Genomic DNA, 13,799 nt, shown 5'->3' with positions numbered 1-13,799 from the left:
ACTCCGATCATAATAGGAAAAAAGGGGCCCAGAAGAGTGAACGTGGAGCTCATTACTCCCCTCCTCCCAGACCCGTCATGGTCTTAAAGACGAAGTGAAACCTCCGTTTTCTGACACTGCTAACGGGGAGACTTGTCTTTGCTAGACTCTAATTGTTAGGAAGATTTTATTTTTATGGTTCAACTGTGGAAGCATAAGATTAACTGAAATTAATTTTAGAAAACAAGTAAAAAACAAAACAAATGTGTAGTTCGCTACAAGAGGTAAGCAGGGAGAGAAGCGATTGGGGGATCAAGAAAAGCTTCCTGACGGTTTGGGGGACACAACCCACACTCCCAGAGCACCTTTGGCTTAACCGATCTGTGTCCTCAGATTCACTTTGAGAGGCCGTTAGTGCGAATATTATGAGTCCATTTTGTGAGTGAGGGCGCTCAGAGAGAGGGGGCGACTTGCTGCCACCCCCTGTTCCCGGCCCCTCCAGCCTCCCGCCCCCGGCCGGGAGCCTCAAGGGCGGGAGGGCCCGGCGGTCTCCGAGAGGCCTGAGGGAGCGGGGGCTCAGCCGGTGCCTAAGGCCGCGCCCGCGGGGGGTGATGGGGCCCGGGACCAGCACCGGGCCGGGCTGCCCGTGGCTTGGGAGGGGGGAACCGGCCTGTTGGGCAGGACGTGGGACGGACGCGGGGGCCAGGACGGAGGCCAGGAAGCTGAGCTGGAAACGGGTGCGGGAGGAGGGAGGCTGCGCTGGGGCTGCACTGAATGGGAAGCCTGCAAGGTCCGGGACCGGCAGGGCTGAGGGGCAGCCCAGGGAGAAGGGGGGGGGGAGGGGGAGAACGAGGGGCAGCCCAGGGAGAAGGGGGGAGGGGGGGGAGAACTGGGACCGGGGAGAGGGGAGGCAGCAGCCTGGCCGGGCGCGGCCGAGGGGCGGGGCTGGGGGCTAGTTGGGGGCGAAGGGTTAGGCTGAGCCTGGGGCTAGTTGAGGAGCCGTTGGGGGGGCTGGGGGCCAGTGGGGGGCGAGGCTGACGGGCCTGGGGAGAGGGCAGGGGCAGAACTGAGGGGCGCAGACGGGAGTCGGGCTGGGGGCCCAGCAGGGAGGAGGGCAGGGCTGGGACGCTCCGGTTCGGGAGCGCGTCCGTCCGGGGCTGAGGGGCTCGGGGGGAACCTCCTCCAGGCCGCGTCTGTCCGGCCCGGCCCCGGCCCCGCCCCCTCCCGGAACTATGACGTGGCGCCTCCCCCCCTCCCCGCCAAGCCCCCTCCCCGCTGCTCCGGCCTCTCTTCATCTGCGTCCGAACCGGCCGGTCGCGCCCAGCCGAGCTCCTGCCCGGACCCCCGCCCCAGCCCCTGCCCCCTCCCCACCCCAGCCCCCCGGCCCAGGCCCCCGCCGGCTCCATGCGTCGCCTGCTGCCGCTCCTTCTCCTCCCCGGACTCTTCGCCGCCTTCCAGCCCGACTGGAACCAGATCCGGGGCCTGGCCCGCGGCAGAGTGGAGGTAAGGGGGCTCAGCCCTCGGGCTCCGGGGGGCCTGCTGACCGGGGGGGGGCCCAGCCTTCCCGGGGCGCCGTTAGCTCCGGCCCCTCCCCGGGGCCTCCCACCGCTCCCGGGGAATGGAGCCCCCGCCGAGGTGCCCCCTCCCCCCTCCCTGTCTTCCTCCCCGGGCCCCCCAGCAGCCCCCAGCCCGGGACCCCAGCCGCCCCAGGCCTCCCGCCCCGGCCCCCTCCCTTCCCAAAGCCCCAGACTTCCTCCCCCTTCTCCCCCACTAGGGATGGAAGAGCCTCCTGACCTCCTTCTCCCCTCCCCCCCTCCCAGAACCCGCTCCCTCCCCGGCCCTCTCCTTTCCCGCCCGGTTCTTGGGGCGCCCCCCTCCCCAAACCGCAGCGGCGCGGACCCCGAGGCCCTTCCTGCCCTCCTAGGCCTATTTCCCTGAACCCCCCTTCCTCCCCAAGACCTCCAGGCCCCCCCTCCCCCTCCCCTGCGGCAGGGGCTCCCTCCTCCCTCCGCAGAAGCCCCTCGCCATGGGCTTTGCTTTCCGGGGACCCCAGGGACCCCTTCTCCCGGCCCTTCCAGACCGTTGGATCTTCCTCTGCCTCTGAGCTCCCCCCGTAGGACCCCCTGCCCCCGCTGTCTTCCCCCGCACCCTTGACTCAGGGACCCCAGCTTTGAGAGGAGGCCGGAAAGCCCAGGCCAGCAGGACCTGGAGGAAGCAAGCATGACAGTTCCCACTCCCAGAGCCATAAGCGTCCTGCCCTGCAAGTTTGGGAGCCCCGGCCCAGCCCCTGGACCCCCCAGACAAGCCCTGGGAAAGGTCTAAAGCCGTTGGCAAACACCCCAGGAAAGAAAACCCCCACCCCCATATTCTTTTTTTCTAATTTGGAGTCCTGGGAAGAACTGGAAATCCACCCCTCTAAATTGAAACCACCTCACACTTTACCTTGTTATGGAATAAGCATCTAGCCCAACCCCAAAACTGTCTCTAGCAAGTAGAAAACCATATGCTCTCCTAGGTCCCCCCCTCTCACCTGTGCTCGGACCCCAACTCAAAGTAGTGGAAAGTCCGGCCTCGGGCAGCTTCGCCCACTGCACTGGACGTTCTGATCCCGCATCTGGGGGCGCCCCCAGTTCTGCCCTCACTCGGTCTCTGGGACCTTGACCTTCCCTTTTCTGGGCCTCAGTTTCCCCTTCAGTAAATCGGGGGGGGGGGGTTGGGCTCCACAATGGATTTGGTGACTGGGTTTAAACCCCCTCTCCCCCCATGCATTGATGCTGGCTGCAAGGCCACAGGCGAGCTGCTGGGACCTGGGTTTCCTGCTGTGTGAAATCAGTAATACAGGAGTGTGTGACCTCCGACCTCAGGCCCATCCCGGCCCCCAGACCTCCCCCTGCCCCCCGATCTCTGATCTGCTCTCAGGGGTTGAGTCCTGGCTCCAAGACACATCCCCCCCCTCCCCCAGACCCAGGGCCCAGTCTCTCCTTACTGTGGCCCTGCCCACGGAGCCCTGGGTGCTGCCCCCTCCCCGTGTTTCCCTGGAAACCAGCCATGGCCCACTGGGTCGGCATGGCAACCCGAGAGTTAAATGGCGGCGCCCTTAGCGTGGGCCGGCCTGCAGGGTCTGCTGCAGGTGGTGGTGGTGGTGGTGGTGGCTGTGCAAGGGGAGGACGGTGAGCGGGCCCGGCCCGACTGACATATGGCTTTGTCCCTTGGCAGACCTGTGGAGGATGACAGCTGAACCGGCTGAAGGAGGTAGGGTCCCGGCCGGGGGAGGGGCTGGGGGGCTGGGGGGGGGGGGCTGGGAGCTGCCAACAATCACGTCTCCCCCTTCTCTTTCCTCCAGGTGAAACTTTTCGTCACCCAGGATGTTCCATACTAGTATCTTTTCTCAGCAGGCGCTCGGGCGTGGGGGTCTTGGGGGCACTTACTGGCCCCTCTGCAGGTTCTCTCGGGCAGCTCCCCACTCTGTCTCCTTCAGGGACACCCCCACTCCGGCCCCACATGGGCAGGCCGGGCCCAGGAGGGGTGGTTCCCAGGAGCCTCAGAGAGCCAGGCCTGTCTCTTAAAGGCAGAACTCTGAGGAGGGCAAAGGCTCTTCCCAGGGTTCCCTGGGAATCAGCCCCAGCCCCCCCCCCGTTGGGGCGAGAGTAGCTAGGAGCCCCGGCCCTACGGCTGTGGCTCTGCCCCTCACTGGCCTGAGACGGTATCCCAGAGTCCCCTGGGAATCAGCCCCGGCCTCCCATTAGGAGCCCCATCCCTCCGACCTGAGGGAGAGGGCTGAGCTCTGCCCCGACTGGCCTGAGGCGGTCCCCGATCTCCCCGGTTCCAGGCCCCCGGGACTAGAGTGGGTGGGGTCCAGCCGCCCCTCCCCGAGCCCCCCTCCTACCACATCTGCCCCTTCCTTAACTCTGCCACCAGTCACAACCTGGTGCTGAAATACTTCCCTGGAGCCGACCCTGAGCTGGTCCTGCTGGGATACCAGTATGAGGAGCTAGAGGTGAGTCGTCCCAGCCCGGCTGCCCACCCACCGTGGGGTGGGAGGGGGCGGGGCCTCCCGGGGGCATCTGGCGTCAGACCCCTGCCACTCACTCGGACCTTTCACTCCTTCAGAGAATCCCCCTCCGTGACATGACCCGGGAGGAGATCAATCAGCTGCTGAAGGACCTGGGCTTCTACCGGAAATCCAGCCCGGATGCCCCCGTCCCTCCCGAGTTCCAGTACGCCCCCGCCAGGGTCTTGGGAGAGAAGGCACCCACCCCAGCGCCCCACGGGGATTCAATCCCCGCGCGCCTGGAACTCTAGGTCTAGAACCACGGCCCCCACCCTAGCCGGCAGCTGTGGTGGAACGGCGTCGCCTGCCATGCTCCCTAACCTGGAACCGAGGTGCCAGGGCCGTGCCCGCCCCGCAGGGAAGGGCTAGCGCACTGCTGGGTGGGGCCACCCACACACCTCAACTTGCCTGACACCCTAGGGGGCTGGCAGCGCCCCTTAGGCGGGAGGTGGGAGCGGGCATCTGCTTTGGGTCCAGAGGCGGCAAGTTGGTCTGCATGGGTGGTCCAGAGACCCTTTCCGCAGCGCTGCGCCCCGAAGTCCGGCCGTCAGGGACAGGATGAAGCTCTCAGCGCAAAGGGTTCCTCTTGCTGAGGGTGGATGGATGCGTCCTTGGGGCCGGGCCGGGGGGTGTGGCAGCTGGGGCTGGGGTCTCCCCCTCTCCCTTACGCAGTAAAAGCCCCCCCATTCCAACCCGCTATCCCGGTGTCGTTGTCCTTCTTGTCACCGCTGCCCCGAGGGGTTCCAAGGACTTGCCCCCGTAACCTTGGACAGACAGACTGCCCGAGGGGAGGGTGGGCTTCCCCCAGACCGGAACGATGGTCCCGGGGTCCCCCAGCAGGGCCCACTTGGCCCTTATCCTGTTCTCTGCAGAGTTGCCACAGTGCCGGCAGAAAGCAGCCTGGGTACGGGCATCTGGGGGTGTGTGGACACAACCCACCCTGGGGGTCCAACGGCTTGGGGTCTGGTGCAGGATAAGGGTGCACTCGGGATGACAGTCGGGGGTCCTGGGTTCTCATGGCTCTGATACTTCCTCATGGGGGACCCCGGGTCACTGCCCACCCCTGCCCGCCATGAGGAGTGGGGCCCTCTCCCAGCCGAGTGGCGGCTGGCACTGACTCCAGCTCGCAAGTTTGGGGCCTGTGGGTTTTGGGGTACCCCATGAGGAACTCGGCCCCCCCAAGGAAAGCCGCCCCCCTCCTTTGTGTCAGGAAGCTGGGGGGAACCAATGAAAGGGAGGCCAGTTGAGAACGAATAATTTATAAAAACTCCGTGAATCGCTGTGAGTAACTGGGGGAGCTGGAGCCGTGGGGTGGGGGGCGGGTGTGGGCGCCGGTGCCAGGGCAGGGAATGTGGCGCAGGAGCTCTTCTGGATGCACACACTGGAGGGGGGATGGGAGGGGTGCTGCCTCGGCTCGGGGGGCTAGGGACCCCTAGAGCTCTTTCTGCCGCAATCGAAGCTCGTGGCGTCTCAGGTGGTTGTAGAGCGACTGCACGTAGGTGAAGACGCACTTGGGGTCCGGCTTCTTGCCCATGATCATCATGTCTTCCACGTCCACCAGGGGCACGCAGTCCACCAGCACCCTGCCGGGGAAGGAGGCGGGGCACAGGGTGAGCACGGGCCACCCCGCCTCCCACCGGCCTCGGCTCCCACCCCGAGTCCCCCGGGCGACATTAAAGCCCCTGGAAGCCAGCTGGGAAACCCTGGAGGGCCGGACCCTGGGAGGGGGTGTGGGGGGGTACTACCCAGACAAAGGCCCTGCTCCCGGGACCCCTGAAGCCCCTCCTGAGGTTGCAGATCTGTCCTTGACCCTTCTGCTCTCTGTGCTCTGGGACAGGGGCAGGCCGGGACAGGCCTGGGGGCAGCCGTGGCCTCTGGGACAACCCAGGCCAGGACAGGGGCAGGCTGAGACAAAACAGGCCAGGAGGCAGCCAAGGCCTCTGGGACAGGCCAGGCCGGGACAGGGTAGGCCAGGGATCAGCCACGGCCTCTGGGACAAACCAGGCCAGGAGGCAGCCACGGCCTCTGGAATAAGGCAGGTTGGGACAGGGCAGTCCAAGGGGCAGCCACAGTCTCTGGGACAGGACAGGCCAGGATGAGGGAGGCTGGAACAAGGCAGGCCAGGAGGCAGCCGTGGCCTCTGAGACAAACCAGGCCAGGCCAGAGGCAGGCTGAGATAAACCAGGCCAGGAGGCAGCCACAGTCTCTGGGACAGGCCAGGTTGGGGGCAGCCCCGACCTCCAAGAGGCAGGAGCCCAGTCTGAGGCACGGAGGGTGCCCTGTTAGTGCTAGGGACAAGAACACGCTCCCATGTTCCCAATCCGGTCCAGAGGCTGGAAAGGGCCCCCTCAGCTCCACCAGAGACTTGGAGGCTGGGCAGGGGCAGCCTGGCAGGGGCCCCATGCTGGGAGGCAGGGTGATTCCCATAAGGGGCTCCAGCCCTCCCCAACCTGGGGGACGCTGCCAGGGCCCCAAAGCTGGGCCGGGAGGTGGGGGGGGCTCGGCTGCCATCTGATCAGAAGGCACCTCAGAACTCTTGGGGAGCCAGCTGGGTGACTCAGGGGTTAGTGTCGCCCCAAGTTCCTAGGTTGCTTCAGCTGCTCGCTGGCTAAGCCGCTTGAACCTCTGCCTGTTTGTTTTCCCATGTGAAAAGGAGGATGGCAGCTGGCTCCTGGGGGCTCTGAGTGGCGACCGGGCGGGCACCAGCTGTGCCCCGCTGAAAGCCCAGGTCCGGGCCCCATTCTGACCTGCTGCCGGGGCTGGTCCTTCTGGGGGCAGCCCACCCACCCCCGTCCTGTCAGAAGCTTTCCCCGGCTCCATCTACCACCCGGCACTTGCGGTTTTGCCCTGGGAGGCCCAGCACAACTAAGCCGAGCCCTCCTTGAAGGAACGCCACGTTCCCCTCACGCCTTCCTGCCGGACCCTCCCCAGCTTTTCCTTAAATCGGGGTCCCCACCACTGGCGTGGCGACGGCAGAGGCAGCGTGGGTACGGGGCCCACGGGCTGGGGGCTGACCGGGGCCGCCTTCACTTTCCGGGTGCCCCGCCTGCCAGGGACAATGCCGTTTCTCTAGCGTACTAAAACCGGCAAATCGCTTCCTTTCGCGGGCTGGGAGATGGCGCAAGGCCCCATTTCTAAGCGGAGTCTCGGGGGCCGGGAAACCTGCCTGGAGCCAGGGGCCCAGCGGGCATCCAAGGGCAATCTCAAGCCTTTTCCCGGACTCACGCTGGGCTTGTGGGGCAAGGGCAGCTTTCTCCCCTACGGTACCCCCCATCCTGTGCCCACAAGGGGGTGCTTTTTACAATGAGTCCATTCCTGTTGGCTTTCCTCTGCCCAGCATTCTAAGGGGGTGGGGAAGAAGCCCCCTGGGGGAGTGGAAAGGGATTTGGAGTCAGAAAGTCCCCTCTCCCGGCCTCAGTTTACTCATCTGTAAAATGAAGGGCTGGGACTCGAGGGTCCCCCTAGGTCTAAAATCATCTCCCTGCTGTCTCTGCCATCGCATCACTGCTGTTGGGCTGAGCTGCCCCTGCAGCCCTCCCACGGGCGAATCACCCACGGAAGCCGCTCGGGGCTGGGTGAAAGCCTCGGGCCAACTGGGCTCCTGCGTCATCTCCTGGGGGCCTGTGGCTTCATCAGGGCAAAAGAGCCGCCCGCCTCCAGCCCCGGCCGGCCCCGGGCTTGCCACGCTGCCCAGCAAGGAGCAGCCGCCTGCCCGCAGTCACTGCCTCCCTGCCCACGCTCACATACCCTGCACCTTCACCCCTGGCCTAGAGACCCTGGCTCCTTCCTTTTGAAAACGGGGCCTTGGGCTTCTTAGCCCCACGGCGGGGGCGGGCATGGCACCGCTCCCCCCAGAGCCGGCTCGTGGGGCCCTCCTTCCAGGAAGGGCGGAGTGGGGGAGGGCACCGAGGCCCTGAACGGGACGAGTGAGGGGGACGGGGAAGACTAATGGGCCAGATCTCCTGGCCCGGGACGCCCATGGCCTTCTTTGGGAATGGGCCCCGGCCTTGGCGCAGGCTCTGCTAAATCAATCAGGCGTGCGAGGACCTGTGTTTATCTGTGTTTGGGGACTCATCTGTTGCTGAGCAACCGAGCTCAGCTGGAAGAGCCCAAGCCAGCAGCGCCTGGGACCCCCCTGCGCCTCAGTTTCCCCTCCCAGTGTGAAGGTCTTGGGCCCGTGTCAGCCCAGGAGGGCTCAACCGTCTCCCGGCTAGCACCCACGGCCAGAGAGCCCGGCTCCAAGACTGCCTGCGGGCACTGCCCTGGACACTGCCGGCCTTTCCAGTGCTCCCAACTCTTGGCCAGCCTGGCCCTGGCAGCCCAGAGCTCTGCCCTCGGGAGCCCGGTTCTATCTACTCTGTTCCTCTGAAGGCTCGTGCCCAGCCAGGGAAGCCTGGGGTGGCAGGGCTGGGCCTGGCAGGGTGGGGGGCACAACCTGGGGGGGGGCACAGGAAAGAGGGCTCCTGACCTGCTGCAAGGAAGGGAGGGGCCCGAACTGCAGAGCCGGGCCAGGGCGGCCGGACCCGCGTGCTTCTACCTTCCCGCGGACAGTGTGCAAGCTGCCTCACTGGGTGCCTCAGTTTCTCTTAGAAACGAAGGAGCTTCGGAAGCTAAGGTCCATTCCAAGATGTACGGCCCCTCCCAACTGGGACATTCTAGGCTCTCGGTCTCTCCTAGTCCTGACGTTCTAGGCTCTGATCTTCACTGTTCTAAGACTCCCTCTTCCAACAGACAATCTAGGCTCTAAGACCCAGGCTAGGTGTAACATTCTAGGCTCTTGGGCCCCTCCTAGTCCTGATACTCCAGGCTCTGACCTTTGCTGTTCTAAGACCTCCCCTTTTAGCAGAGACCATCTAGGCTCTCGGACCACTCCTAGTCCTGATGTTCTAGCTCTTGGCCCTCTCCAGTCAGGACTGGCCCACCCCTAGTCCTGATGTTCTGGGCTCTCGGGCCCCTCTCACCGCTGCTATCCCCTGATGGGAGCCTCCTAGTCCAGCCGGGGCTGGAGCCCTCCCAGGCAGGCTGCTTTCCTCCCCCGCCAGCTCTGCCCCGAGCCCTCCCAGCTCCAGAGCTCTGGTGCGGAGGCCCTTCGGTGCCAGCTGGCGCTGGGCGGTGAGCCTGCCCCCTCCTTTCCCAAGGTCTGCGGGCCGGTCTGTCCCGGGAGTCTCCCCGGCCCCCGGCTTCAGCCTTATAAAGCCATTGTTGATGCCGGGAGGCCCAGGGAGCGTGGGCTTGCGGGCGCGGGATGCCCTCGGTGGGGGGGCCGCAGACGTCAGGCGCTGAGTCACACTTTCCAGGCCGGCGGCTCCCCGGGGCCCGCTGCCCTGCCCATATATGACAGGGAGCACGGCCGGGCCGGCCTCGGAGTGGGCGGCCCTGGACACCGGCCCGGGGAGCCTGCGGGCAGGTGAGCCCCTCGTCCCGGCCTGACGGCCACGGGAGTCCCAGCGCCCGCCAAGGGGCTTGGGGGGGGTGCGCCTCTGGACCCGAGGAGCCTTCCAGACTGAGGTCTGTTCCTCATCTGGAAACTGGGGGAGGGGCCAGGCACAGGCCTTATTCTCCCTGAGCCCCCAGAAAGGGGCAGCCCAGCCTTGTCTGCAACTCGGAGATACAGTAACTGGGGAGACTGTGCAAGCCCCCGCCCCATGGGGGGAAAGGACACAGAAAGGGACAAGGATAGGAGGGACCAGCTCCAGGGCCCTCCCAGGCCTGCCATCCCCCGGGCTAAGGCCCCTCCCCCCCAGCTCTGACTCACTGGATCTAAAGCCCCCTCCCCGCTCTAGTTCTAAGCCCCCTCCCAGCCCGCCAGTGAGTGAGGCCGGCCTCAGCGCCCCCCGCGCCCGCCCCGGCGCCCGCCGCCCCCTTTCTCACCGTGGCGCTCCCGGCGGGGGGTTAGGGTTTTTTGGTTTTTACCAGCCCCTTCTGAACCAGGCAGCGGTAAAACTCCTGGAGGTACGTGTACACGCACTTCCAGTCTGGCTCGCGCATCCTCACCATGTCCTCCGTGTCCAGCAACTGGGGGCAGTCAGCGTGGGTCCTGGGGGGGGCACGGCCAGCCCCGACCGGGGGTGGGCAGAGGGGAGGGGGAGGGGAGGGCAGGAGGAAGAGAGAGAGAGACGGAGAGAGACAGAGAGAGAGAGAGATCCGTAAATCCGGTGACATTCTCCACGCTGCCGGGGTCGGCCCGCCGCCACCCCCCACATGCGCTCCGGCCCGTGGGTGCTACCGAACTCTACTGGTGAGCGCACATACAGGGCCGGTGGGGGAGGGGGCGCAGGCCGCGGCAGACCAGTCACATGTGCGGGGGGGGGGGGACTGAGGGGCGGCGCCCCCCAGCCGGGGCAGGCGTGGGGGCGGTGAGGCTGGCACAGAGGCGTGAGGGGTGGCGGGAGAGGAGGAGGGGCGCCAAGGGCCGGGGAAAGCGCAGGGGCTCACGGGCGGGGGTGACGGAGCGGGCCAGGGGCCGTGAGCTTCGACAGCAGCCGATTCCAAACCAGAGCGGTCTCGCTCTCTGCTATATATCCGGCGTATATAGGCCCGGGGGAGGGGAGGGCAGGGGGCCGGCACGGCCCCCCTCCCAGCCCGGCGGCTCCATTTGGAATCGTGGGCCGGCACACTGAGTGGTCACAGGGGTGCAGAAGCTTCGGGGGCAGAAGGAAGGGCAGAGAGCAGAGAGAGACAGGGGAAGACAGAGGGGGAAGGGCAGGGGGGGGGCCACCTGGCTGGCGGGCCACGGATGGGGCTGGTCGGCCGGTCGAGGCCCGGGCCCATGGCTCCCACAGTCCGGCTGGAAGCCCCCTGTACAGACTGGAGAAAACGCTGGCCCCACCGGGGTGGGGGACGGAGGCCTGGGCATGGGGGGGGAGGGGAGCGGGGACAGGGACCCTCTGTCCCTTCTCCGCACTCAGGAGGGCCGGGGCTGGGGGGTCTTGGCCTACCCCGTCCCATCCTGGGGGCCGGGAAGAGCAGCAGAAAGCAGGAAGGGGGCCCGGGGCTCCGGGCCCAGCAGAAAGATGGAGAAGGCGGGGAAGCCGCAGGGGGTCTGTCCCGGCCGCCGAGGGGCCCGTCTCTGGCCGGGGGCCACGGGCGGCCTCTCCCCGGCCGCCCCCCCACCTCGGCCTCCAGGGCGCCGGCCGCGGCAGGGGCGGGGCTACGTACTCTGCTGACGAAAAGGCCACCTCGAAGTTGTGGCGCCGGTTCTGGGGGCTCAGCTGGCCGTAGTCGAAGGCCTCGGGGAAGAAGTTGTGCACCAGCGCGCAGAAGGCCATGCCGTCGCTCCAGCTGGACGAGAAGTTCTGGATGTCGACGTGCTGGGGGGAAGGGGGGACAAAGAGGGCGCCCGTCAGAGAAGGGGAGAAAAGGGGGCGCTCATCAGAGAAGGGGGACAAGGTGAGGGGCTGTCAGAATGGGGGGACGAGCCTCCCACCAGACGGCCCCGCCCACCTAGCCCACCCAAGCTCCTCTGATGGGGTCACAGGTTCTGGCCCCTTCACCCTGTGGCCATCCCTTACGGACCTCCGGTCTCCGGGCAGGACTGGTCCCCATACTCCAGACAAAGTCTGACAAGGCCAAAGCTGAGGGATTCTCGGTTGCGATCGACCTGCTCTATCACCCCACTGTCTCTGACGGGGGTCCACTGAGACCCCCCAGGTTTTCCCAAACCACACCGTCTAGCCGGGCCCCCCGTCTTGGGCCCCAAGGGCGAGGTCGTGTATGTGAGTGAGTCTCATTGTGCCTTTAGAGCCGCCCTCCTCTCGACAGCCTTTTGAATCTGGGTGATCACATGGGCAGTTGGCGAGCAATGGCTAAGCACCTACTGTGTGCCAGGCAGGCCCTGGAAGAACAGACAAGGGAGTAGGCTGCCCGGGCAGACGCCACGTGGGAAGGCCCCGGGCACCTGCATGGAGTCTGGGGCTCCAGAAGGGCCAGGGCCGCCACGGGCGCTTTGGGATCTCAGTCTCGGGGCCCCTCCAAAGCCGGCCTGCATGACCCGGGGAGCCAGAGGCGAAGGAGGCAGCCCCAGGCGAGAGGCCCCGGGCCCGGTCACCGCCCGTGGGACCGCAGTCAGTCCGTCAGCGGGCGGCCAGCATCCGCCCAGGACCCGCGGGAGCTCCCGCCCCCCCGAGCCCGGCCCGGCCTCCGGAGCTGCCCCCGTGGGAGGCCCCAGTGCATGGCAGGGCTTCAGGAGACACGGCTAATCAGACTTTAATGGGATGAACATAAAGTATTTTTATGACTGCAAGAAGATTACAGCAGGCCCCAAAGCTTCCAGGCCCCGGGGGCCCCCGCTAATGGGATTTGGCCCAAGACCCAGCTCAGCACCCCGGACCCCGGGGGACTGAATGTTCTTGGCTGTGGGAGGTGGCTCGGGCTTCCAGCTGGCTCCAGACCGGAGGCCTCCTTGAGCATGAGAGAGACCCCCCCCGGAGAATGTCGGAACCGGGGGGGCCTGAGAGCAGGGGAGCCAGAGAGGAGAGTGGGGGAGTCAGAGAGGGAGGGGCTTAGAACGGGGGAAGTAAGGGAGGAAAGGGGCTTAGAACGGGGGAAGTAAGAGAGAAGAGGGGCTTAGAACGGGGGAAGTAAGGGAGGAAAGGGGCTTAGAACGGGGGAAGTAAGGGAGGAAAGGGGCTTAGAACGGGGGAGTCAGAGAGGAAAGGGGCTTAGAACCCCTGACTTTTGGAGTCAGAGAACAGAGGGGTTTAAAACAGGGGGTGTCAGGGCTGGGAGGGGCCTCTTATCTCTAAGTTTGGGAGTCTGGAGACCTGGTCTCAGTGGGCTTGGAGTCGGGCCTTACTGAGCACTTGACCTCCTCGGGCCTCAGTTTCCCCACTGGGAACATGAGGGACCAGACTCCCAGGGGGCCCTGCCTCCCGAAGGCCGGGAGGGACTGGGGCTGGTGGGTGGGGGCCGGGCCCCGCTCACCTCATAGCCGCGGGTCTTCGCTCGGCACCAGTCCAGTAACATTTGCTTGATGCTGTTGGCGTTGGGGACCCCGAAGCTGGACGAGCGCTGTACGGCCCCCCGAGAGCCGGCGGGGCTGCTGTGGGAGGAGGAACCCCGGGTCAGGAGACGCCCCCGCATTGGTGCCCAGCCCCCCGGCCTCCCTTTAGCCCCCCACCTCCCCTGGCCCCCCCTGGCCTCTGCCCCGCACTCACCCGCCGCCGCCCTCCTTTTCCAGCTTCTCGATCATGGCCTTGCGGGCCTGGGAGGCTGAAGTCTTGGGCAGGCTCTGGGCCTTCATCAGCTCCTTCTTCTTCTCGGCCTGGCGCCGCTCCAGGGCCGCCAGGCTCCCGGCCCGTGACGGGGTCTCGTCCTCCCGGTCGAAGATGCTTCCGGGGAGGAGGCGGGTCAGGGGGGCGTCAGGAAGCTTCCCCCGCCCCCTTTTACATGGCGGCTCGGGGCCCGGGGGAAGGAGCTGGGTCGGCGCCCACACACTCGGCCCACTTTGCCCTCCAGTGACGGAAACCTTGTGGGCTCCCGAGGTCCCAGAGAGACTTGAGGGGCTTGGCCAGACGAAGTCGTGTCGGGCAGAATCAGAACCCAGAACCCTCCCTGGCCCAGCTCCGGCCCCCCACGCTCCACACCCTCTCCTTACCTGCCCATCTTCTTGGAGGAAGAGGAGAACGACTTGGTCTGGACCACGGTTCTGCTGCCACCGTCTGGGAGGAGGAGAGAGGGTGGTGAGGGTCTGGGGGCCCGGGGGTCGGGCAGCCTGCCAGGGAGTGCCTGGGGGGCGGAGGAGGCAGAAGGCAGTGGAGGGACGTGTCCG

The 13,799-nt window shown here is 66.4% G+C and overlaps 2 protein-coding genes across 3 annotated transcripts in view; one reads left to right on the top strand and one right to left on the bottom strand.

Moving 5' to 3' along the window:
* The first annotated feature begins 227 nt into the window (after positions 1-227).
* SELENOM (selenoprotein M) lies at positions 228-4,729 on the top strand. 2 transcript variants are annotated; one of them, XM_031948936.1, is made up of 5 exons: positions 228-263; positions 3,196-3,231; positions 3,323-3,357; positions 3,898-3,976; positions 4,090-4,729. In XM_031948936.1, exons 1-5 carry the CDS (start codon positions 243-245, stop codon positions 4,279-4,281), a joined length of 363 nt encoding a protein of 120 aa, XP_031804796.1. In that variant the 5' UTR covers positions 228-242; the 3' UTR covers positions 4,282-4,729. The 2 variants fall into 2 exon arrangements, with proteins under 2 accessions (XP_031804796.1, XP_031804794.1); XM_031948934.1 differs by lacking the exon at positions 228-263 and adding an exon at positions 1,213-1,482.
* Positions 4,730-5,273: 544 nt separating this feature from the next.
* SMTN (smoothelin) overlaps positions 5,274-13,799 on the bottom strand; it is a gene marked incomplete in the record, with an annotated part of 14,351 nt that continues 5,825 nt past the window's right edge. The window contains 4 exon segments of the mRNA XM_031948892.1: positions 5,274-5,613; positions 11,189-11,340; positions 12,953-13,070; positions 13,186-13,359. Of these exon segments, the coding sequence (XP_031804752.1) occupies positions 5,463-5,613; positions 11,189-11,340; positions 12,953-13,070; positions 13,186-13,359 (595 nt within the window).

This window comes from Sarcophilus harrisii, chromosome 1, assembly GCF_902635505.1.
Source record: "Sarcophilus harrisii chromosome 1, mSarHar1.11, whole genome shotgun sequence".
Taxonomy (NCBI): domain Eukaryota; kingdom Metazoa; phylum Chordata; class Mammalia; order Dasyuromorphia; family Dasyuridae; genus Sarcophilus; species Sarcophilus harrisii.
The sequence above is the reverse complement of the archived record's forward strand: the minus strand, read 5'-3'. Positions and strand labels throughout refer to the sequence as shown.